The following is a 23,478-nucleotide window of genomic DNA, read 5'->3' as shown; positions in this document are numbered from 1 at the left end:
ACGTGTGGAGAGAGAACCATTGTCCTCCGCGTCGGAGCCGCGAGCGCCTCGGCCGCAGCACTCTGTGCGGCGCATTGTGCCCTGCTGGGGATCAGGAAGAAACGCCCCACTGAAAGGGACCGGGGGGGGGGTCTTTTCCATGGCTGAACAAGCGGAACCAGGACTTGGAGCTCATCGGGTCGCTGTCCTTTTGCACCTTCCTCCTCCAAGGAGCCCAGCAGAGCACACTGGGTCGCGCAGCACAGAAAGGTGACTGACCAGTTACAGCCTGAAGGCCCGAGGTCCTGGGTTTGAATCCCATCTCCTGCTCTACACATGTGGAAAGCAGTGCCGGCAGCCACGGGGAGCCTGGCGGAGCACCTTACCCACAATGCCCCTGTGAAAGCAGCGGCCATGTTTTCCCAGCAGAGGGTCTCGTGAAGCGCGGGGGTGGGGCGTCGACCTGTAATGATTCCAACCTTGCTGCTGCCTCCTCCCCACATGGCCTCCGAGTGCTGTAACGAGCACCTTCCTTCCGGGACCGGCCCCACGCAAACGGGCATTCGGCAACCGCGACCGCGCTGTCGGGGGCCAACTCTGAGGGGCTGCCTTGAAGCGCAGGCCCACGTACACCACGCGCTGCCTTATCCTGAGAGCAGGTGCGCACGGCGCCCCCTGCTGGGAAGAGCGCAGTGTGAACAGCGGCGCCGGAACGCACGGGGCACAACGCGCACGGGGCACAACGCACACGCGAGCAGACCTTCGCTTGGCCCAGCAGCATGGAACACCTTTTGTTTCGGCATACGAATGCGGTAAAAGTGGAACCGCTCCACGGAGGTCACTGGAGGGACGGAGCAGTCGGTGAACGAAACGTCGGCGACCGGGTTCGGCCCGTCGCACCAAAGCGACCCTCAGACACAGACATCAGGATCAAGTTCATCCCAGAGCTCCGGGTCCCACCTGCCCCTGCTGCCACCGCTGTGACACCACTGCGCCACCTAGTGGGCGCGTTACCGCAGTACACTTTAGAGAAAGATGGGCGCAAACACGGCTTCCCTTCGACAAAGGAAACAGAACGAGGCTTTGTGTAGTAACACTTTTAATATACATTCTCTTGGCACAAACAATTAAAATGTACACAAAAATATCCTGTTCTGTGTCACAATTAGTGAGATGAAAGGTGAGCATGAGTGAGATCAGGAAGTGACACCCAAATATACCACTTACTGCATTCAACCGTGGTAATACTACAGCAGTACTGCACAGCGTGACCTTCGTTTGTCGGCAGCGTCACTCAGGGACACAACCTACAGCTCGAGCCCCCCCACGAAGACGGCGTAGAGAGGAGGACGCGATGCTTCTGGCAGCTTCAGTCTACAGAGCGTTCGGGAGCAGCGAGGAGCTTCGCATTCCACACAGGACACACTCCACACACACTCCACACACTGCGCGCCCACTGTGCATTTCCACACTCACCGTACAACACTCTGAATTCACATGCAAAATTAGTCAAATCTGTTCGATTCCACTGTTATGTTTTTGGTAAAGCCACTTGGAGCTACACGAGTCCTACAGGGTGGGGGGCGGGGGCACCGAGGCCTCACTCGGGCTCACGGCGGTGGCGACCAACGCATTCAGTCCGCCAGAGCTTTGGGGTGACGAGATTGTCTTTCAGAAGTGCGCGTAGGAGGGCGAGGAGCCGGTCGGCCTCGTGCCGCGTCCCTGTAAACTAACCGTGCAGCTCGGCACTTAAAGGCAGTGGGAACACATTCGCTGTGAGGGATCCTGCTCACGCGTCTCTCGCACCGCACGGAAACGGAGACAAAGCGAATGACGCGTGGCGAGACGGGCGGGAGGACGCCGAGCCGAAACGGACCGTTACGGTTAACGACTCTCCGAGGCACTTAAGGATCGGCGGTGACGACAATCGGCGGCACGGCAACGCGAGGAGGACGGAGCTCCAGACGCGGCTCCAGGGTGCAGGGGTGCGAGTCGAGACGTTAGCGGCGACCCTCGTCTCGCTCGCACGACATCCTGCTCCCCTCCCGCACAGTTGCGCTGTCGTTCATGCAGGTTGTCACATTCACATGGGCCTTTGAACCGCAACACACACACACACACACACACACACACACACACACACACACACACACGTTTTGTTCGCGGCTGGCTCTCCATACTTGTTCTGTGCAGTCCGTTATCCAGATTTTTGATCTTAGCGTCATTCGTCTATCACTGCTTCTAAACATAAGGATTAGAGCTTCACTAGTTATGAAGAACACATTACTCATACACACACACACACTGCCCTTTGTGTATATATATGTATGTGTGTATTTACTGCATACTGTCTCCAGGTTCCAGCAGAAAGAGTGTTGCTCTAAGGGAACAGAGCTCAGGGTGAAGGTGAACTACGGTGGGAAGGTGAGGGTCAGCGCTCCTAACCATGAGCTTGGGAAACGTAGCTACAGCAGCGTGACGCGTAACAGTCTGATGGGTCCGGTAACGACGCTCAGCCGATTGACCTCTGACCCGCCAGCGTAGGCGACCTCGGAACGGAGCTGCTCAACGCAACGGACGGGACGATAACACTGCAACGGCACACGCGGCACAGACATGAAACACTCTCTCAAACAGAACAAGCACTCACTAAGGAAACATGTTGAAATTCAGGCAAAGTAGGCAAGGTGTGTGTGTGTGTGTGTGTGTGAGAGAGACAGAGAGAGAGTGAGCGAGAAAGAGAGAGAGAGAGAGAGAGAGAGAGAGGCTGACCGAGGGAGATATATGGGGCCGTACCTCACACTCCCCTTCAAAGGGCCCCCTGTAACCCACCCACTGCCCCCCCAAACCACTCCCCGCTGTAATGCAGCAGTTGTCCTGCAGGGGTCAGCATTTCCATCCAGTCCCACAGCACCTCCTGCTCTGCCCCCCCCCCCCCCCCCCCATCAGGTTGCCGCGTTACCGGGGGAAGTAGCCGAGCTGCTCCAGCTTGCGCAGCAGGATCTGCGTGAGGTCGAAGGTGGTGAAGCTGATGCCCACGGCGATGGGGCCCTTGACCCAGTTCATGCTGAGGCCCTTGTAGAGGCCGCGCACCACGCCCTCCTCGGCCACGATCTCCCGCATGGTGCCCACAATGGTGCTGTAGGTGTGGCCCGTGACCCCGGCCGTCTGCATGCGCCGCCGCACCACGTCCAGCGGGTAGGACGCCGATTGGCCGATGAGCCCAGCGCACGCGCCGAATGCCAGCCGCTCGTAGGAATAGGGCTGCGAACGGCCACTCTTGTCTGGGGGGGGAGGCAGAGAGACGGGGTGAGCGGGGAAGGGGGTGGCGGCACGGTGAGCACGTTCCAGTGACGTCACTCTACCCATACCTGCGTGCAGCTTCTTCAGCGTTTCGTAGGTGAAGAAGCTGAGGCCGGCGTACGGCACCACGCCCAAGATGGTGGGGGTGAAACCGCGGTAAAGCGTCTTCATACCCTCCTCTCGCGAGATGCGCACAAACACGTGCAAGATGTTGCCGTACCTGCAAGAGGGAACGTGACGCTCTGGGATGATCACTGCACAGACACACTTTCAAATACTTTCACTGGGGGGCTGCACCGCGGTACCTGTCCTCACAACCATGGTATCTATGTTACACCGCTTTAAAAAAAACATAATAACTATAATACGTAACACACCAGGCTCCTTCTTCTACAAACACGGGCATCTACAGAGGGCAGTAGAGAGCAGACAGAGTAAGAGTGTGGAACCACCTTAATTCACCTCACTTCCACAGTGTTTACAGCCCCAGTGTGCTGTTCCTGAGTGCTGCTGATCAATAATAATAGGAGTGCCACACACACACACACACACATTTGTGGGATACCCTGGTACACAATCGCCATTGAGTGGAAGCTTGTACCGTCTACTTTTACTCCACTTACTTTTTAGCTTCAATGCAGCTCAAACGTGGCAAAATATTCCAAGTAAAAGTGACTTCCTTGCTTACGAGCAACATGAGTTCGTACATAGATGCTCCTTAGCACACAACTTCCAACTGTGTTTGTGTGCTAAGGAGCATCTATGTATGACGGATAACAATAAGTATGACACATTTTACTATTATTAGAGTGGTGTTCAGCGAGGAGCTCACATTTCCTTGGGCGTGACGGCCATCCTGGCACGCACCATGTCCAGGGGGTACGTGAGCATGGCAGCCGTGGTGCCGGCCAGCGACCCCGCGAGCAGGCGAGGGAACGGTGGCAGAGCCCTGAAAGGCAGAGCAGCGGGCGAATGAACAAAAGCACGGATGGGTGCGAGGGGGCAAGAGCGGCGGGGAGGGGGGGGGGCTTACTTCCCCTGGAAGCCGTAGCGTTTGCCCAGGAGGTGCTTGTACTGCTCGTGGGCGCAGAACTGGATGGCGGCGTAGGGCACGACGCGCACCATGGTGGCCGAGTTGCCCCTCCACAGGCTGAAGAAGCCCTCCTTCAGGTACATGCGGTAGATGAGCTTGTAGGCCTCCTGTGGAGAGGGAGCCTCGCGCTGAGCCACTTACCCACAATGCACTGCGCTTACCGCTGCCGGTGCCGTCTCGGCGACACTCACCTTGGCGGAGAACCTGTTTGAGGACACTGGGGGCGGGAGTAGGAGGGACGGTCAGTCACAGGGGGCACCGCGCGGTACACTGCCACTACCACGCTACCAACACGGCACAAAGACGGCCAGCTGCGTGTGGGAGCAGCGGGACACGGAACGTGGGACACGGGACAGGAATCCCACCTTGGAACATGATCTTGGTTCGGTCCAGCGGAGCGACAGCCGTTTTGGCCACGGCGCCAGCGAAAGCCCCCGACAGCAACGACTTGAGCACAGAGCGACCCTGCTTGTAGCCCTGAGGAGGCACATGAATGCACACACACACACACACACACACACACACACACACACACACACACACAGAGGACCGGTGAGAGAACAGAACACACAATTTCAACATAAGCTCATTAAACACCCACCAGTGGAAGGAACTGGCAGCAGGCTACAATTACGCACGCACACACATTCTCTCTTGACCAGAGAACACAACCCCATGCTGAGGGCAGGTCTTGCACGCATGCACGCACGCACGCACGCACACACACACCCTGCTGCTACTTACTAGTAGCATATCTAAGATAAGACAGCCTTCTACCCCCAAAAACGTGCAGGAAAGAAGATAGAGGGCAAACAGAGGTGTGTGTGTTAGGGGACAAGGGGGGGTCTGAAAGGACTGTGGGAAGCCATCGTTCAGCCGTGGATCAAAGAGCAGCCTGGGGTCAGCGAGGTCCACGTGGACTCGACACCTCGAACCAAGGTCCTCTGCGCTCCACCTCCCACAGGAAGAGCCCCCCCACCCTGCCAAGCGACCAAGCTGCGTGCGTCGGCGGCCTGAGGTCCCGGGGCATCGGCTTGCTCTCGCTCACCTCTGACTGGCCGGCGGACGGGAGGGGCCGCACTTCGCCCTGTGTCAGCGCCCCCTGGCGCTCCTGCATGCCGTTGCCCATCGTCGCCACCGCGGTACCAGGGTCATGCGGGCAGGTGCTCCGGGTGTGCGCTACAGATGGACACACAGAGGGTGTCTCACACACACACACACACACACACACACACACACACACAGAGCAGGACAGCTTATGTAGGTAACTTAAGACTAAAAGGCTGCAGGTTCAAATTCCAACTGCAAGTTCAGTGTCTATGGCTGTGATGTCACTTCCTCTCTCCTGGCCTCCGCAGTTATATCTGACCACGTTCTAGAGGGCAGCGTTGCGAAGGGGGTGCGACGGTACGCTCCGTCTCAGGAACGAGAGCCGGAGCAGCAACACCATGCTGGCGCCAGGCCAACCTCGGTAAACATGACCTTTACCCCACTGCCCTAGAGCCCAGGGCCGCATCGCACCGCACCTGGAGTTCGCCCGCTTCGACACGTCGCGGGACAAAGCACGGGGGTTGCGGGTCCGAGCGCAGCAGGGTCTTTCCACTGCCTTCAAAGCCCCATCTGCTGCTTTTTCAGGGCGGCAGTCCGCTGGACGGACACCACAGGACGCCGAAGGGAGTAAAAATAGAGGCGTACCGGGAGGGGCTGGTGGGCGGGGTTGCTGACCTTGTCAAATGCACCAGGGTTGGGGTTACGCCCCCTCCCCCCTCCCCGGTCCCGCACACACTTTAGACAGAGTCGAGTCCTCACTTAGGACCTCCTCTGCTGGACACGCCATCAAGCTCTGGGAGGAAGAAGTGGCTCCCCGGAAACAGGAAGCAGTTAGTTCACTTCCTGCTCATGACATGACCAGGGTGCGGCACATCGGTGCGAGGATCCAGTCGCCCGTCAATCCCCAATTTGACATTAAGGGTCTGGAACTGAGTCCGGAGGCTCCGGGGTCCCATCAGAGACAACTGCTGCACCCGAGCGACAGCGTCCTGAACGGACGCCCCTCCGGATCGGACCAGGGTTCGACGGGAGGAGGCTCACTCCTGCCGTACCATGGCATTTGCTGAAAGACCCGAGCGGTGGGGACAGGAGTTAGCGACCCCCGCCGCTCACAGATCTGTGACTCACCTCCCGAAGTACAGTCAGTTACTGTGTTTACCGCTCCTCCAGCCAAAACACTGTAAAACACCTGTTTACAACTAGAGGTGAGGTAAGACATAGGACACCGAAGGGTCAGTCATTGTGATTGTCAGGCTGTTTACTCCGTTTGCTGTGTTACTGCAGTGAGGGCTGCTCATGATTATATTTAAGATGGAATTAATTGGCGGGAGGGGGAATTGATTGGGGCGAAAATACAGAGTTTAACAGGAAAGGGATTAAAAAAAAGAACAAAATTCACCGATTAATTTACATCAGTGACCCCCCCCCCCCCCCATTTCAAAACGTGATCATATGAAAAATCCGCAAACACGAGACACGCATTAACGACACCCCCACCCCCAACGACTGTGCTCGTAAACAGCGGGTTCCTCTTCGTAAATCGAGTTGTGTGGTTTGAAACCTCGGTCCGTCGTGCGTGAGCGCCCCCCCCCCAGCACCCCCGGGCCCCACTACCTTACCTTACCTACCCGCTCAGCACTTATCCCCCCTCCGGCGCGCGCAGGAAGAAGCGCGCTCCCGACGCACACACTCTGTCAATGTGTCAGCGGGCGTTCTGCGCACCCCCACCTACCTGTGTCCTGCAGCGCCCCCCGGGGTCGTGGGCCGTCTTGGGACTCTCTCTCCTTCGTGGTGGGACCTTTTCGCTGGTTCTTCGGGCAGCCGCTGCTCGCACGGGGGCTCCGGACACGGACGAGCCGCACAGCCTCTGCGACCTTCCGCACGTCAAGCTGCGAGGTGTGCGCGTTCGCGACACGGACTCAGACCGCGAACTCGTTCCGCACGTTCCTGTCGGCCGCTGAGGAGTGTTCCCACCGTGCGTCCAGCGCAGCCCTCCACTCCTCCACAGTACGAGAGCAAGAGCCCCACGAAGTACTCGCACGGCGCGATCCTGTCACAGCAGCTTCTCCCAGGGAATGTCTACCAGGGCGTTGTGGGAAATGTAGGCGCTGGGCGGCGCAGGCTACGATTGGCTAAATTGAGGGGCGAGGGATCTCGCCGAGTGCATTGTGGGAAATGTAGTCGCAGGAGGTAGGCGCCGACGATTGGATTACAGGAGGGGAGTGAGAACAGAGGGACTTCAGTTCGCAGCGCCCAGTTCTGTACGCTGGTCCAGGTCATGCAAATGTGATTACGCTGCAATGCTGCCCGTTGATTCATTTACTCCTGTGTAACTTTAACAGTTTTAGTGTTACTGCGTCAGGGGATCTGGCTACACCACTTTAAGGAATAAGTTCTGATGGTACAACCGAGTGCAACTGTACCGTACTATACCGTATAGTACAGTGTCAGGCTCGCTGTGATGAGCTGGAAAGGCACATGAACAAAACCCAGGAGGCTGCTTCCTAATTCCATTGAATGAGAGCAGGGAGTAGGGCTGTGTGGACCCATCGGTGTGACCTCCGCCCGTGAGCCGCGGCGCCCCTTCCTTCCAAGGGAGCCGTTGCGGAGAGTTGTGCGTGACGAACGGACCCGTGCACTTCGCCGTCTAGCCACATTTGACCAGAACGACTGGCGCAGGCCCCGGTCTGCGGCGAGCTATCGAGCGTAGGCCATGCTGCAACATGGCGGTTGTGACAAGCAAAGTTTCAGAAAAACACAGCAGAGACGTTCAAGACTTTAGTTGAATTTATGAAAAAACAGGACTGAGCGTCGTCTCAAAAAGAGAGCAAAGGGGCACCGTTTCACCGATACCTCAAGCAGGGTCAGAGGCCACAGAGCAATCTTCCAATAGAGTTCCACAAAGTACACATGAAGAGTTCATCATCTAGACAAAGGACACAAAGAGGTGCTGCAGGCACAGGGCACTTTTACCACAGTACAAAGTACACTGGCTCCTCCTGCCTTAAACAGTGCGGTTACAGAAGGTAAAAAAAAGCGTTTCCCACTTGCATTAGTACCTTCCTCACATATTGTCTAAAATATGTGCTTGTAGTGGAGCAAAGGCAGCCTGTGTTTCCAGGAGTGAGAGTGAGGAACCACCTTAAGGCAACTGACATCCACAGCGTCTACAGCTCCCGCGTGCTCTTGCGGAGCGGCGGCGATTCATAAAAAGACGAGCTCTTTACGCGACAGCGGATACGAGATCAAGACGACAACATTTATCTTTAGTTATTTTGGTTCTAATTATCAAGTTTGCCGTCTGGAGTTAATTTCAAAAGTTTTACAGAATTTATTCTTTACTGTAGCTACATTTGACACTTCTACACCTTACCGGCAAATACGTCGAGTACCGTGTCTGCGTAAAGCTCTGCTGCGGGAGACGCTCAGCTCCCTAATGCACAGACACACTTCACAGAGCACGGTGGTCTTGGTGTGCTTGAGGAGCCAGTGTATATTCGTTGAAGACGACACACCACTTTACATGCAAAGGGGTAATTAGGATGGCCTACAAGTCATTACACTTGAAAAGTGTTTACAAAGGCATGCCAACATCCAGCTGTACAAGAGAAAAGAAACAGCACTTCAGTGGACTGACCCCCCCCCCGATGTGACATCCAAGCCTGTAGAGGCAGAGTCCCAGTCTCAGCTGGTCAGCGCAACCAGTGAGCACACCGAGACACCGATGATGCGTCGGGGCGCGGTCTCACAGGCCTCGCTCGGTCAGGTCACCCAGCGAGCACACTGGCGTTCTTCGGGCCGGGGTCTCTTGGGCTCGGAGCCTTCAGTTGGTCAGGCTGCCCTTCTTGCCCGTCCAGAGCTCCCGCAGCTCCACCTTGCAGCCCAAGTCGCGCAGCGCTGCCCGAGCCACATCGTCGCAGTCGCGGTGCGTCGCCAGCGCCCGAGTTATGAGAGCCTCCGCCCCCATCTCCAGGATGGGCTGGCTGAAACTCTGCGTTCGGCACACCAGGTTCCGCAGCAACATGCAGCACTGCTTCTGCGTGCGTGACGGGGTGAGGGGCGTAGTCAGAGCGCTTAACCAAATAGCAAACAAAGCAGAGACATCTGCGTGCCCCATGTTGTGGAAAGTGCTACAGCCAAATTTCAACAGATGAAGACAAAGAAAGGCAGTGGTGCAGTAAACCGGTAACATGTCGTGTTCCCTCAGGACTCCTACCTGCACGCTAACCTCTCCCGGATGAGCCTTCATGGCTTGAAGGGCCACCAGTGCTCCGCCACACTCCATGATCACCTTGGAATTGTTAGGTTTGCGCAGAGCGAGGACACACATGGCGGCAGAGCCCTGTTCGCACACCTGAGGTGGGGGGTGGGGGGTGGGGGCGGGGAGTAGCCAATAAGAACAGAGAACGAGTGCAACGGAAAATCGGCACAGCCAATCGGCACCCAGCCTGGAAAGGGGGTCATATGAGGGAAGCGTGTCGAACCTGCGGGTTGCCCACGTGTCTGTTCATGGCCAGGACGATAAGCTGCGCTCCTCCCGCGTTTATAACGGCATCTTTGACATCGTCGTTTCCCGCTATAGCCCGCAGAGCACTGAGCACCTGCCTCACCAGGTCCTGCGGGAAAATTTTTGAAGGAGGCTCAACACTCCTGGTCCACCAGCAGAGAGGCTTATAAATGCTACGAAGGAGCTCACCTGGTGATCCAGACTGTCTGCCAGCAGGGCAAGCATGAATTTCAGACCCCCCAGATCAACAATGTCCTGGCAAAACTCATTTCTCACGGCCAGGCGGGAGAGGGTTCCGCACAGTTCGCTGAGCACACTCGCGTTCTCGGGGTGTGCTAAAGGCAACCAAGATCACAAGCATTTTCAGTGAAATACTGTTTTTAATCAGAAACATCCAGCACGTTACGCAAACATCCAGCACATCTTGTCGTCACCTTTGGCTGCCTCGATGATGACTTTCAGGCCGTTGTGTTCGAGAACAATCATTTTTGCATGCTCGTGGGCGTGGCCAAACGGGACCCTGACATCGTCGTCGAAGGTCATGACCCGCAGGGCGGCGCAGCATTCCTTCACCAGTTCTGCGTGACGGGCGTGTCGGGCGATGGCACCTGTCAGCAGAGCCAGTACGCCCGCCTTCACCAGGTCCTGCCGGTTCTGCTCGTGCTTCACGCAGCAATGGCGCACGGCGCGCACAGCCATGCAGGTCACAGCGGGGTCGGCGCCGCCCTCTCGGAGCACGCCGGAGAGGAAGTCCCGCCCCTCCGCATCCAGTAGGTCCGGCTGTCCGTCGGTCAGAGCCGACAGGGCGGAGAGAGCGGCCAAAAGGGGCCCGGGCTCCCCCCGCGCCCGCTCGCAGCGGCCGAGGATTGCGGGATAGGCGCCCTTCTGGGCCGCCAGGTGGCGCTGCGCGAACCCCAGCTTGCACTGCTCGGAAAGGTGCTTGAGATCGGCACACAGGCCTTCAGCACAGGATGCGGCGGCACCGAGCTGAAGGGACTCGAGAGCCTGCGGAAGACAAAGGGTGCCGTTTTACCACGTTTGCCTGAGCAGGTTCCCTGTTCTCCAGCAAGTGCAGATCAGTTGCTCCGTCGTTCCCACCTTGAGGACATCGTGCGTTTGGTCCTGCTTCGCCTCGTCCGACTCCGCGCTCGGAATCGCTTTCACGATGTTGCCGAGGTCCACGCCTGCAGGCAAACGTCACTTTACTGCACATTTTACTGTATTTTACCTGGACACTTGAGACGCCAGAATGACAAGCGGGGCTGAGTTTCTGCTCAAAGCATCATCTGCAAAAACTGAGAAGCTACAGACAGAGGTCGCCAGGTGCAGAGTGACACGATGATGATGATGATTCCGCACGAGTGATGCTCACTGACTCACCCTGCGATTCGAACTGCTGCACCGCCTCCCTGAGCGCCTCCTCCGGCTCCATGTCGAACTCATCCATGTTCTCCTTCACCACGGAGTCGAAGGTCTCCTGGGCGATCCTGCGTTTGGCCATGATGATGATGATGATGATGATGATGATGTCCGTCTGCGCGCGCCTCCGCACGGCTGAGTGGAGCAACGACGGAATTCAGCGTTGAGACGTCTGAGCGCCGAGGAATCAGCAGCAGTAATATATATAGTAAATACTATAGCTCTCCTAGGCTACATTAGAAGGAGGGATCGATTTTTCTCCCGGTTAATATGAGCGCAGTGAATAAATTAGCCGTTCATCAACCTCACCCGCCCAGCTGCCTTCCACTGAGCTCAGCTGACAACGGAAACCGGCCGGGAACGTACGAGACGCAGCAGACGTTACGGGGCTTTTCAAAGCGTGTTACGTCACTTCCGTAGGGTGGCGGGTACGTGAATAAGGGGAGCGAACGGAGACCGACTCACTAATCGTCCCGGGTACTGCAAAGTAGCTGAAATCACAGTTCCCCTTTCTTCTGCCTCCTTCATTGGTTTCCCAACTTTACATTTCTCTTGTAAGACGAAGTTAGTTATTTAAGCATCACAGAACAATGGTTGCGGTAGGAAAGGTATTTTGTTACTTCGTTTATGATTGATCACTGTAAAACGGCAAATTAAATGGGCATCTATTAATATTAATACTACTAGTAGTATTATTTGTGATATTTCATTGGTTATATGGTATCCCTTGCTTGCGTACATTTACATTTCATTAGCAGACGCTTTTTTCCAAGGACGTACATGAGCTCAGAAAAAAAGACAATGAGTGCATTACATCGACCTTACTTGTCTCCTGCTTACTCAACCAGAGTGAGATTTTATTGTTCTTGTCACAGCAGGGTGTACAAGACTTGTAGCAAGTTAGTGGTAAAAGTACAAGTACCGTCCAGTTATCAGAATACAGTTCTTTCTGGCTATCCATATGATATTTAATTGTATTGTTCAGCCCTCTGTGTCACTCCGATGAAAGAGCGTTCTAGAAATAAATTAACTGAACAGAATTGAATTGACTTGAGAGTGTACCCACCTACCTACCTCCCCCCCCATGTTTATAAGCTCCATTAAGGTGCTCTGTGCTCTCTTTTGAACTTCGTTTCCCAGCGAACTCTGCGTCTGAGTTCTTCCACGGTGTTCTCTTTGGGCAGGTAAACTCTCGCGAGAATTGCACAGCGGCAGGCAGTGGTGCTTGTTGTTGTCGTCGTCGTCAAAATGGCGTCTGGCGGCGAGGCCCCGGAGTCGTGGTACCTGGCCTTGCTGGGCTTCGCCGAGCACTTCCGCACCTCGAGTCCGCCCAAGATTCGCCTTTGCGTGCATTGCCTGCAGGCCGTCTTTCAGTTCAAGCCGCCGCAGAGGGTGGAGGCCCGGACTCACCTTCAGCTGGGCTCCGTGCTCTACCACCACACGAAGAACAGCGAGCTCGCCCGGAGCCATCTCGAGAAGGCGGTAGGTGCGGCCAGGCGAGTCCGAGGATGCAGTGGAGAGGCGGGGAGGGAGTAGGCCGCAGCGGAGGAACGCTCTCACTGAGCGGGAGCTGCTCGAACGGAGCCCCAGAGCCGCAATGTTTGGGCTGATTAGAGACTGACTGAGGACTGGACTGTCACATCTGTTTACAACAGAAATAAATAAATGACGGAGCAGAGCCGCAGGGCGTGGAGCCCTTCTCTTTTGTCACTGAACACGATCAGTCACGTTCAACGTGTCTTTGAACTGCGGTTTACTTCGTAGAAATCTACGTGTGGAGGATGTGACTGAGTGTCTGAGACCAGCTTCCAGTGAGTCTCGTTTCTCATGACTAACCCATGTTTCTCTTCTCTCTTTTCAGTGGATTATATCGCAACAAATATCCTTTTCATACATTTGACTCCTTCATACACATAGTTGTACAACTCAAGTGCCTTTATTTAGATAACACTTAGTAACACAACTACAAAGTGGTTTATGCAGTCGGCGGGTTAGTTTCTGTAGTTCAGTCGAGGGAATTATTCTGCTTTAGGGTCCTACAGCAGAAGGTGGCATTTGAACCTGACATCTTCAGGTGGAATACGGCAACTGTAACCACCACCTCTCCTGCTGCCCGCTTCCGTGTGTGCGTTGTTCAGTCACGACACGTATTGACTGTAAAGTCCACCGCTCTGGTCAGAATCTAGAGGACAGTCAAAGAATATAGATCCTGATAGCTGAAGAACTCGATCGCTCTCTACAGCTCAACAGGGGCGCTGTGCTCCTCTGTCTGGTGGTCTCACTTGCAGGGGTTCGAAATCCAAAGTCTGTAGGTTCTCGCTTTTCTCTTCAATGCGGTGGATTGAACCCCATGCGTCCCTCTGAGCAGCTGATTCCCACTCACCTTTAATAAGGGTCTCAAACCCATCTCTGAGACCCACTTCTTTCCTGATCTGCTGACAGCTCCATCAATGAGTCCAACACCATCTGCTGTGATTATCTGTGTATTTGCTATTTGAACATCATTTCTATAGGAGCAACTGGAGGTATGTGAACCAGCAACGTGGTGGTGTCACACGCACAAGTTGTGTGTCCGTAGTCCTGTGTGTGTGGCTCATTGTCTGTTGCCGACGCACATTCGTTTACCCCGAGCTGTGTGTCGCCTTGGACTCCTGTCTGACAAATGAATAAATGTAAAACTGTTGGAGGTTTCTTCAGATGCATTTATATAGTGTTTACAACGTTGGTGTGAGTAAATGAGAAATGTGAGTAAATATTACCTGTGTGCAATGTCATCCACCAAGTAATTTCTTTAACTGAAGGATTAAGTCCCTCAATTTGAAGATGTCAAATTTGAAGCTGCAAGTCTTCTTTCAGAACTCTACTGCCAGCAGGTTGGTGGTGTTTTCTATCTCTCGGGCCACTGATGGTGCTCACTTGCCTTTTTTTAAAAAAATGAATTGAAAAGCAGTTAGGATTTTTAGTGATGTGCATGTGTTTCCCTGTCTCTTCTTTATACCACTTGAAAAGCTGATGCATTTATGTCGCTGTGCACATTTGTTTTAAGAATTTGGTGGATTCTGCAAAGCCACTCTTACGAAAGGCCATCCAGATCTCCCAGCAGACACCCTACTGGCACTGTCGGCTGCTCTTTCAGCTGGCGGTAAGACAGCAGCTGCTCACAGATTCAAAGTGTGTGTGGCGTGAGATTGATGTTTGGCTCTGAGCCCACTGAAGGTGACCTCGCTCTGTGTTTGTACCTGTCAGCAACTGCACACACTGGAGAAGGACCTGGTGTCTGCCTGTGACCTCCTGGGAGTGGGAGCTGAGTACGCCAGGGTCGTGGGCTCCGAGTACACAAGGTACGCTGGCTCCTGTCACTCATCACCAGCCATATGTACTCTGTTGTTATCAGTGCTCTTTGTTATTTTCATAACTTTTGTTTTAAAAAATTTTTCTCAAAGCAGTTTACCTGTGTTAGATTGTCAGACTTTCACATTCACACCGCTGCATTTCTACTGAAGACATTACTCTGAATTGCCAACAGTAAAGGACACAACATTGTTCCGCAGTGATCGGAATTTGTAGCTACTCGGTCACAAACCTGCTGCCTCTTTGTTAATATTATGTACAGGACAATGTGATAATGAAGGAAAGTCGTTTACTTTGTGTTTTTGTGGACAGTGACTTACATTGATTCTCTCCCCCCCCCATTTCAGAGCACTGTTTCTTTTGAGTAAAGGGATGGTAAGTTGCACCTTATTTAATTAAAAATTCAAGATCTCTAAAAAAAAAAAAAAAAAAATCACACTGTGTGCGCGTTTGTACCTGTAGCTGAAAGGTCAGATTATAGTCCTGACTCTTTAAAGCTCATCTGGTCAGGCCTCATGTTGCCAGGACAGTTGGTTGGTTGCTGTGGTGACAACGCTGCGGTTGTCATTGTTCACGTGCACAGCTGCTGCTGATGGAACGTAAACTGCAGGAGGTGCACCCGCTGCTCACACTGTGTGGGCAGATTGTGGAGAACTGGCAAGGAAATCCCATCCAAAAGGAGTCTCTCAGGGTCTTCTTCCTGGTACTGCAGGTGACTCACTACCTGGACGCAGGGCAGGTGAGCCATCCCTGGTGCCCGTTTCCTCCTTTCAGTGAATGAAGCGACAGTGTATGTGAATGCCAGCTGAATTGGTGGGCAAAAGTGTGAAGCCACCTTGTTTTACTTTGGTCCGCGCAGGTGAAGAGCGTCAAGCCGTGTTTGAAGCAGCTACAGCAGTGCATCCAGACCATCTCCACGCTGCATGATGACGAGATCCTGCCCAGCAACCCCGCAGACCTCTTCCACTGGCTGCCCAAGGAGCACATGTGTGTACTGGTCTACCTGGTAAGCTCCACCCTTGTCTGTGAAGGACCTTTCCTCCATTGTACGTGCTGGGCCGCACGGAATTACGCCCTGATTAACGTCTTATTATCATCCCCCCCAACATCTAATATGCATCGCAGACAGCCTTGTCTTGTCGATTCTGTGTCCCGCAGGTGACGGTCATGCATTCCATGCAGGCTGGCTACCTGGAGAAGGCGCAGAAGTACACAGACAAAGCACTCATGCAGCTGGAGAAGCTTAAAAGTGAGTAAGCTGCTGCTGGAGAAAGTGCTTTTATCCCTCAGATGTGAGGTGTGGCCGCACCGTGCCTTCCGCAAACTCATCTGGTCTGTGTCTGTCTGCCTCTTGCAGTGCTGGACTGCAGTCCCATCCTCTCCTCATTCCAGGTCATTCTGCTGGAGCACATCATCATGTGCCGACTGGTCACGGGCCACAAAGCCACAGCGTTGCAGGAGGTTTGCCCACCTTTGCTTCTGGCACCCCGTCTCGTGTCGAGGCTCTGCAGTAATGTGAAATAGGAGGCTGCGTTGTTTCCTTATCTGTTGCAGTTATTGGTGTGTTTCATGCCCCTTCTGCTGCCCTCGTGTCACATCCTCAGCTGAACATCCAGCCAATGTGCTGCATGGATTTCTGAGTAAGGCCCCATGCTGACTGGCACTTATCCCCCTCAGATCTCCCAGGTATGCCAGCTATGCCAGCAGTCTCCTCGGCTCTTCTCCAGCCACGCTGCTCAGCTCCACACTCTACTAGTGAGTATGTCTGGTTTTTGTTCTCTTAACAGATTCTTTCTTACCTGAATTTCCTTCTTAATTGAGTGGGTGAGCTTAAGGACCTTTACTGGGCGTCCCAGCTGAGCGTTCTAGTTAATGTTTACACTCTCGTTTCTCTCCCACCAGGGTTTATACTGCATCTCTGTAAACTGCATGGACAACGCAGAGGCACAGTTCACCACGGCCCTGCGGGTGAGTCTAACGTGCCCCTCGGCCATTGGAGAAGCTTCTAGAATCCCCTACCGGTGCCTGTTGCTTGCTGTATAGCCATTAACCTGGGCGTACCTGCTGCCCCCAGCTGACCACGCACCAAGAGCTGTGGACCTTCATTGTGACCAACCTGGCCAGCGTCTACATCAGGGAAGGGAACCGTCACCAGGAGGTCAGTGTGCGTGTGCGTGTGCGTGACCCAATTACAGGAGGAGTTGTGCTTTACAGTTTCTGCTGTAGCCAAGTAGGTTTTGTCTGCCGCTCATGCTCCAGTTCCTTGTGTGTTGTGCGTTCAGCTTTACAGCCTTTTGGAGAGAATCAACCCAGACCGCAGCTTTCCTGTCAGGTGAGTGAACTCCTTCCGCTGTGTGGGGACATTAGCGCTACGTGTCTCTGTGTGCTTCACTTCCACCTGCCTCTCTCTTGCCAGCTCCCACTGCCTGCGGGCTGCTGCCTTCTATATCCGGGGACTCCTTTCCTTTTTCCAGGGACGTTACAGCGAGGCCAAGTGAGTTTTGAGCATCCCCTCGCCACACCTCCGACTCGCGCCAGTGTCTCATGGGCTCGGTGTCAAGTGTCTTTCCCTAACTGGTCATTTCAGGCGCTTCTTGCGTGAGACTCTGAAGATGTCCAATGCTGAGGACCTGAACCGCTTGACTGCCTGCTCCCTCGTCCTTCTGGGACACATATTCTATGTTCTGGGGAATCACAGGGTGAGCTTGGTCCTCTCTTTGGCCCAAGTGTGACCACCTTCTACTGTTTCTGTTTAATGTATTTGGCTCTAGTTCTTTTGCCTTCCTTCGTTTGCTCATTTTCATTCTCCACAGGAGAGCAACAACATGGTGGTTCCAGCCATGCAGCTCGCCAGCAAAATCCCTGATATGTCCGTGCAGCTGTGGTCCTCGGCTCTGCTAAAAGGTACGTGTTTCCTGTAACATTGCTGGGACACACAGGTTTTGACTGTCTGACCCAAAGAGCGTCTCTCACAGCTGAAATGTGACCAGTGAAGCATTAAGCTGTTGGAAGAGTTGACTGCTTGACACAGCTGCTGCTCTTGCCTCCCCAGATCTAAACAAGGCCTGTGGGAACACAATGGAGGCCCACGAAGCAGCTCAGATGCACCAAAACTTTTCCCAGCAGCTCCTACAGGACCACATTGCGGCCTGCAGCCTCCCGGAACACAACCTCATCAGCGTGAGTACGAGCTGTGCAGTCAGAGGCGAGCTGGTCCTCGGTGCACCTCTGCCATGGGTGTCTTCAGTGTTGTCATTTATGGATCCTCAGCGCTCTTTCCTGTGTCACAGTGGACGGATGGACCCCCGCCAGTCCAGTTCCAGGCCCAGAATGGCCCCACCACAAGCCTGGCCAACCTGCTGTGACCCGCACTGTGAAACGGCCACCATCTCCTCCCACCTCGCTGCCTTCAGCCAGATCCTTCAGATCCATGCGTATGCAGATGTGGACCAAAATTTGTCTCCGTGGTAGAGGAATACGAAAGGAGGGAGGATGGGAGAAGAGATACTGACCAGAGGTTTCTGGGATCTTGTGGGGCAGGGTTGAGGGGAGGGGCTGCCGGAGAGCCTCAGACACTCCAAGGTGATGGACGAGCCAGACTTGTGCTGCTACCTCAAAAAAAGGCAGAGCTTGCTGGAGCGTGGGAATGTGTGCGAAATGTCAGATGGACTTGCACTGGCAATGCGGTCCTGCACACCAAGGAGCAAGCAGTGCATCATGGGGCAAAGAGGAGTCTGTGAGAGTCAGAATGAGCAGGGTGGATGCACTCCACCAGCAGGCTGCTGCTCTCAGGCCAGTTCCCAGGGTTATGGGAGTGGTGCAGGGAGGAGCTCGTCGGGGAGTTGGCACGCTGCCATTTGTCCTCGGACCTCCTCCGCAGTTGACCTTCGGAAACCACTGACCCCAATGGTCCGCAGAGCACTGCGCGAGGGTCCCTCCCATCTATTGATGTACCTGCAGCCCCTCACAGGTGGACCATGCTGTGTGGACCAAGGGGTTGGTCATCCGTGATGTCACTCAAAAAAATTCATGCTCTTTACGTATGTAATTTATTCAGACATACATTTTTTTAAACATTTTGAGACTCAAATTATCCTGTTTGACTGTGGTGGATATTGTGAGTGTAAGGAACATTTTTATATATATATAGTTTTTTTTAAATCTAAATGATGTTCTTTTTATTCACAACATTTAAACAATCCTAATGGTTACTTTTAAAGTAAGAAAAAAAATAAGTAGATACTGAAAGTATTCGAGCAAAACCGAGATTCACAAGGGGAGATTTTGTTTGCTTGGTTCTTATTTCGCCAGTCGAGGTTCTAGCAGTATAGAAATAACTACACTCCTTACTGAAAAGAGGCAGTAAAACAGCTGCAGTTAGGAACAAAAGAGTGAACAAGCGGAAATATTTTAGTATTGAAGTTTTTTTATTTATTTATTTGTGTGTGTGTGTGTGTGTGTGTGTGTGTGTGTGTGTGTGTGTGTGTGTGTGTGTGTGTGTGTGTGTGTGTGTGTGCCCGAGCGCGAGATTTTATGCAAAGCCCTCTGCCACGTGCAGTCCCCGAGTCGTCCAGCAGCGGTCACTGTACAGCAGCATCCGCTGCGCTGCAGGGTTGATGTTAGAAAAAAACCCTCTTTTTTTTTAACATCCTACAGTACTTTTATTTTTATTTTCATACCTAGTATGTGTAATAAACTTTTCAAGGAAGTCACACAGTCATCCTATCTCATAGTTCATGAAACTTTTTTTTTTTTTGTATTGTGTGTTGCAAATTGGATTCATATTGGTAGTTACACAAATGTTTGAATAATATTTTTGTTTAAAAATATATAGCTTTTTTGTTAAATTCTACAGTTTGAACAAAAAAATCCATTAAATTTTGTAAATTTTGAATATTTGTATACTAGATATCAATATTAATCTTTTTCTTATATTCAGTATTTAGTTTGTATATATATATTTCAAAATGCTGAAAAAGGCATGGTTCATGTTAGTTTTCTCCCATTTAGGACATTTGTTATATAACATTTATTATGATTAAAATGATGAAACATTTATGTGTTAGGTATGTAATGTATTTTTACTGTCCTACATAGACCAGAGCAAAAAATAAAATGGAAACAACCAAGTGTTTATATTTTAAATATACATTAAAAATGGGAATACAAAAACTTTGGATAATGCCACTTATTCCTGGTTTTATAAATGCTGATATTGGTTTTACAAAATATTTATAAAAAAAAAAAAAGAATAAAATTTAGTAAAAGAAGCACTTTTGTCTGTTGGAAATGTTGAGAATTGTTTTTAGAAGTTTCTGAACAATTTTGATGTCACATGTACCATAGTAGCATGTGTCCTACAGGAATTACCGTAGTTACACTAGTCATAGAGTCTACATTTAGATTGATTTATTTAGCAGACACTTTTTTCCAAAGTGACGTACATCTCATAGAAAATACAATGTGTTCATTACGTGAGCAGGAAGAGACACTTAGATGCAGATGCATGATTTTAAAGTACAGTTAATTACTTTCCACCATATGAACCAATGTACATCACACCGGTAGCAGCATGAAACTTTTATCTGTCGTTCAGCAGTTACAATCAAAAGATTATAGACTAGCATGAACATTTACACATTAACATGAACTTAAGAGTTAGAGGAGAAAGTGGGTCCAGAAGAGGTGAGCTTTAAGACCCTTTTTAAATGTTAAATGTAGAGAGAGATTCAGCAGTTCTGAGTGAGAGGGGGAGGTCATTTCATTACATCGGAACCAGAACTAAAAACTAAAAACCACTTGCTGCTTTTGCTTGATTTCGGACCTTCTACACATGGGACCACAAAGTGGGAAGAGGTGGAGGAGGGTAGCAGTCTGGTTGGGGTGTAGGGTCTAGTCCATGAAGTACATATCATTCCACACTGGGACAGGAGATGCCCTAGTGGTTAGGGTCATTGACCTGCAGCTGAAAGTTCTTGGTTTAAATCCCGCCCCTGCTGTTCTACCCTTGACCAAGGTACTGAGCCTGAACTGATACAGTAAAAATTACCCTGCTGTATGAGTAGTTATATATGGGTAAATCAAGCAGTGCAGTGTTCAAACCTCACATGTCAAGTCACCTTGGAGGAAAGTGCCAAATAAATAGTGGTCCATAAGATTAATAAAAATGCTGCTATTCATGGATATAATATAACTGGGCGGCTCAGAGGCAGAGAGCGTCCCTCTCACACGCACCCACCAGGTCCAGCCGGCAGAGAGTCAAGCAGCAGTGGCGGCACTGATAGGAGAAGCGTTACCAGCCTGTCGATGTCATGTTTTGAAGCACTGAGCCTCTCAGGAGTCCCTCAACATGTGTGATCATCTGGATGACAAGGTGTCGCCCATCACCGCCCCCCCAGAGAGCGTCACCGAGAATTTCTTTGACTGCAGTTCGGTGAAAGAATATCGTCGCAGTAGCAGTGGAGGAAGTGAACACGTGTTGTGTGACCATCATGTTGAGCTGAAGCTCTCGGTGGCCTCCTGAAGTCCACGTGACGGCTGCAAACACTGCTTTGTGCGTGACGGCGTGTGATGGCGTGTGACGGCGTGTGACCATGTGTGATCCTCCCCATTGCACAGAAGAAGAGGAGCTGCTCCGGCTCATAAGCCCCCCTGCACCCCACCTGCGATCGAAGTACAGTAAAAGCTCCTGTTGGCTCTCGCTCCGTCCTTCAGGTGAGGTGAACGAGGTTTGTGTTTCTCCGCCTGTCCGACACTCACCAGGTTTACACTGTAACAGTGTCACAGCGACGGGACGGGACGGGACGGGCGAGCCCAGAAGTCACACTGGACTTGAGATGGTGCGGAGGACCTGAAAAACACAGGTCTGCTGCTCCCCTCAACACACTATGAATGTATTTTCATTTACGCTCATATAACCTTGTTTTACATCTGCCTGCAGCAAACAGGCCCGGTGTAACCGTAGCCTTTAGCGATATCCAGGGTACCAGGGTATCCAGGGTTATTATGGGACTCATTTTTTGCTGCTACTTAATACTTTTTGCTGCTACACTACAAAAGGGTTTAGAGTTTACAGCCCCTGTCCTGCGTATTTACTGTCCTGCACTCGTCTCACACGGTTGTGTATTTACACCGTATGTAGTCCTGAGCCCTGAAGAAACGACATCTCGCTCCACTGCACACAGGCTGTATAGAGGAATGGCAAGAAAAACCACTTGAACTTGAACCAGCAGAGGTGAACGTGGTAGTTTTAGCACTAGGTTCTGAAAACATGGTGCAGCTTTGCTTTATTTTACCTCATTTTCTGAGGTAAAGAAACGGAGTATGCTGTAGGCTCTTTCAAAAACACGCACAGCACGAGCTCACATACGAATTCTGCAGATTTATTTCTTCGTTACATCCCTTTTCCGTCTTTGTCCCCTAAACGCGACAGGACAGCAGGGGGGACAAGCACCTGTGACCTGGCGTCCTCAGCCGAGGTGAGAGGAGGGCCTTGCCCTTGTACCTTGGAGGGAGCAAGATGTACCATGATCGCTGCAGGAAGGCAAGCGGCAGCACCGTGTGCCGTTTTGGTGGCGCGCACAAGGAGGCGGGTCGTTGCCCCCACCGCCGCCGGCGATACACTCGCTTTCCGGCCCCGGGTCCCGGCCCGGGGTTGCGTCCCACGGCGCGCTGCAGCGGGGACAGCTGGCGACATCGAGGTCAGTCCTGCAGGCCCGCGCACGTCATTGTCTCCGCTTGCAGCCCGCCGTGCGGTAGCTGTCACACTGTCACGTTGGCCTCGCGCCACTTGCTCTCTGCAGGTTTTCTTGCGCTAAGGGTTCGAGGAGGAGAAACCGTCGGCCGCCTTGCCTGAGCCACGCTGCTTAAGAGCAGTAATCCTCAGCGGCTCTCGGGTACCGGGCGGCTTAGAGAGCGCGCCGGAAAGAAAGACACGTTACGAGCCACGGCGCTGCTGCTGATGCTTACTAGGTAATAGGTGTCGGCACGCCACGGCATGGAGGCAGTCTCAGAAGGAGCCACTTCCTGCCAAATAGTGAGTCCAGCTGGTGGTGACAGGGAGGGGTACTTCCAGCATTGCCGCTCTACATTAGTGAGGATTAAGGTGAGGCCGCAGTGTTATTGCCTCGTGCAGACTGGCACCCGGCAACGCAGCTGCAGAGAAGCTCTGGCCTCTGACCTCGGCCGGGTCGCTACACTTGGAGCCGTGACTTTGTTTTCAGCGCTGGTGCCACAAACTGCTCCGGCTCTCGAGAGGATAAATGCGACCGACACAAAGTGTACCTTGAAGCGGGAGTCAGCGCCTTCTCCCCCTGCTGTCCATCAGACAGCATTTTCGTGCCTGGAACTCATTGTGCAGAACTGCACCTGGACACGGGATGAGAGCTGATGACACGCCCGGCGCGATCGACCAAAACGCTCCGTCTCATGATACGGGGATCTTCAAATCCAGAGCTCAGCAGGACCTTAGGCAATAAGAGGTTAAGAGCGCCGCACCAACCTGATCCCTGCAATGGCCCGGGGGATGGGGGGGCACGTGCTCGCACCGTCGGTGGCCTTCGTCTCTCAGACGAGCGGACGGCAGGAGGCTCGCCAGTGAGAAGCTGGAACCCCTGCTGGAGGAACCTGTTCTAGTGCTGCAGTCCTCACACGTCAGTACGCACTTCGCGTACTTTGGCCAACTGGCGAAACTCGAACGCTGTAGACACAATACCGAGGAAAAACTAAAGAAATAACAGAGCTAAAGGCTTCCACTTAAAGGCTTCCTCAGCATCCA

The 23,478-nt window shown here is 52.8% G+C and overlaps 3 protein-coding genes across 6 annotated transcripts; 1 reads left to right on the top strand and 2 right to left on the bottom strand.

Annotated features, from left to right (window-relative positions):
• Positions 1–1,065: 1,065 nt before the first annotated feature.
• slc25a42 (solute carrier family 25 member 42) lies at positions 1,066–7,499 on the bottom strand. 2 transcript variants are annotated; one of them, XM_029249406.1, is made up of 8 exons: positions 7,158–7,499; positions 5,424–5,554; positions 4,741–4,852; positions 4,567–4,592; positions 4,316–4,482; positions 4,115–4,231; positions 3,351–3,502; positions 1,066–3,263 (listed from the first exon to the last, which is right to left on the bottom strand). In XM_029249406.1, exons 2-8 carry the CDS (start codon positions 5,502–5,504, stop codon positions 2,938–2,940), a joined length of 981 nt encoding a protein of 326 aa, XP_029105239.1. In that variant the 5' UTR covers positions 5,505–5,554; positions 7,158–7,499; the 3' UTR covers positions 1,066–2,937. The 2 variants fall into 2 exon arrangements, with proteins under 2 accessions (XP_029105239.1, XP_029105240.1); XM_029249407.1 differs by having other exon boundaries at positions 5,424–5,579; positions 7,158–7,470.
• A 597-nt stretch (positions 7,500–8,096) lies between these two features.
• Positions 8,097–11,700, bottom strand: armc6 (armadillo repeat containing 6). Of its 3 annotated transcripts, XM_029249366.1 has the most exons (8): positions 11,661–11,697; positions 11,313–11,486; positions 11,031–11,116; positions 10,367–10,937; positions 10,122–10,267; positions 9,910–10,041; positions 9,642–9,779; positions 8,099–9,461 (listed from the first exon to the last, which is right to left on the bottom strand). In XM_029249366.1, the coding sequence occupies exons 2-8, from the start codon at positions 11,431–11,433 to the stop codon at positions 9,249–9,251; spliced, it is 1,407 nt and encodes a 468-aa protein (XP_029105199.1). In that variant the 5' UTR covers positions 11,434–11,486; positions 11,661–11,697; the 3' UTR covers positions 8,099–9,248. The 3 variants fall into 3 exon arrangements, with proteins under 3 accessions (XP_029105201.1, XP_029105200.1, XP_029105199.1); XM_029249368.1 differs by having other exon boundaries at positions 8,097–9,461; positions 9,910–10,065; positions 11,313–11,700; XM_029249367.1 differs by having other exon boundaries at positions 8,098–9,461; positions 9,910–10,026; positions 11,313–11,700.
• Positions 11,701–12,561: 861 nt separating this feature from the next.
• Positions 12,562–19,423, top strand: mau2 (MAU2 sister chromatid cohesion factor). Its single transcript, XM_018731402.2, has 19 exons — positions 12,562–12,833; positions 13,213–13,230; positions 14,159–14,224; positions 14,398–14,493; positions 14,598–14,692; positions 15,050–15,077; positions 15,286–15,441; positions 15,562–15,708; positions 15,861–15,951; positions 16,060–16,163; positions 16,380–16,457; positions 16,605–16,670; positions 16,777–16,860; positions 16,985–17,034; positions 17,119–17,196; positions 17,290–17,401; positions 17,516–17,606; positions 17,755–17,882; positions 17,993–19,423. Exons 1-19 carry the CDS (start codon positions 12,600–12,602, stop codon positions 18,065–18,067), a joined length of 1,797 nt encoding a protein of 598 aa, XP_018586918.1. The 5' UTR covers positions 12,562–12,599; the 3' UTR covers positions 18,068–19,423.
• The last annotated feature ends 4,055 nt before the right edge of the window (positions 19,424–23,478 follow it).

Source organism: Scleropages formosus, chromosome 25, assembly GCF_900964775.1.
Source record: "Scleropages formosus chromosome 25, fSclFor1.1, whole genome shotgun sequence".
NCBI classification, from domain to species: Eukaryota; Metazoa; Chordata; class Actinopteri; order Osteoglossiformes; family Osteoglossidae; genus Scleropages; species Scleropages formosus.
The sequence above is the reverse complement of the archived record's forward strand: the minus strand, read 5'-3'. Positions and strand labels throughout refer to the sequence as shown.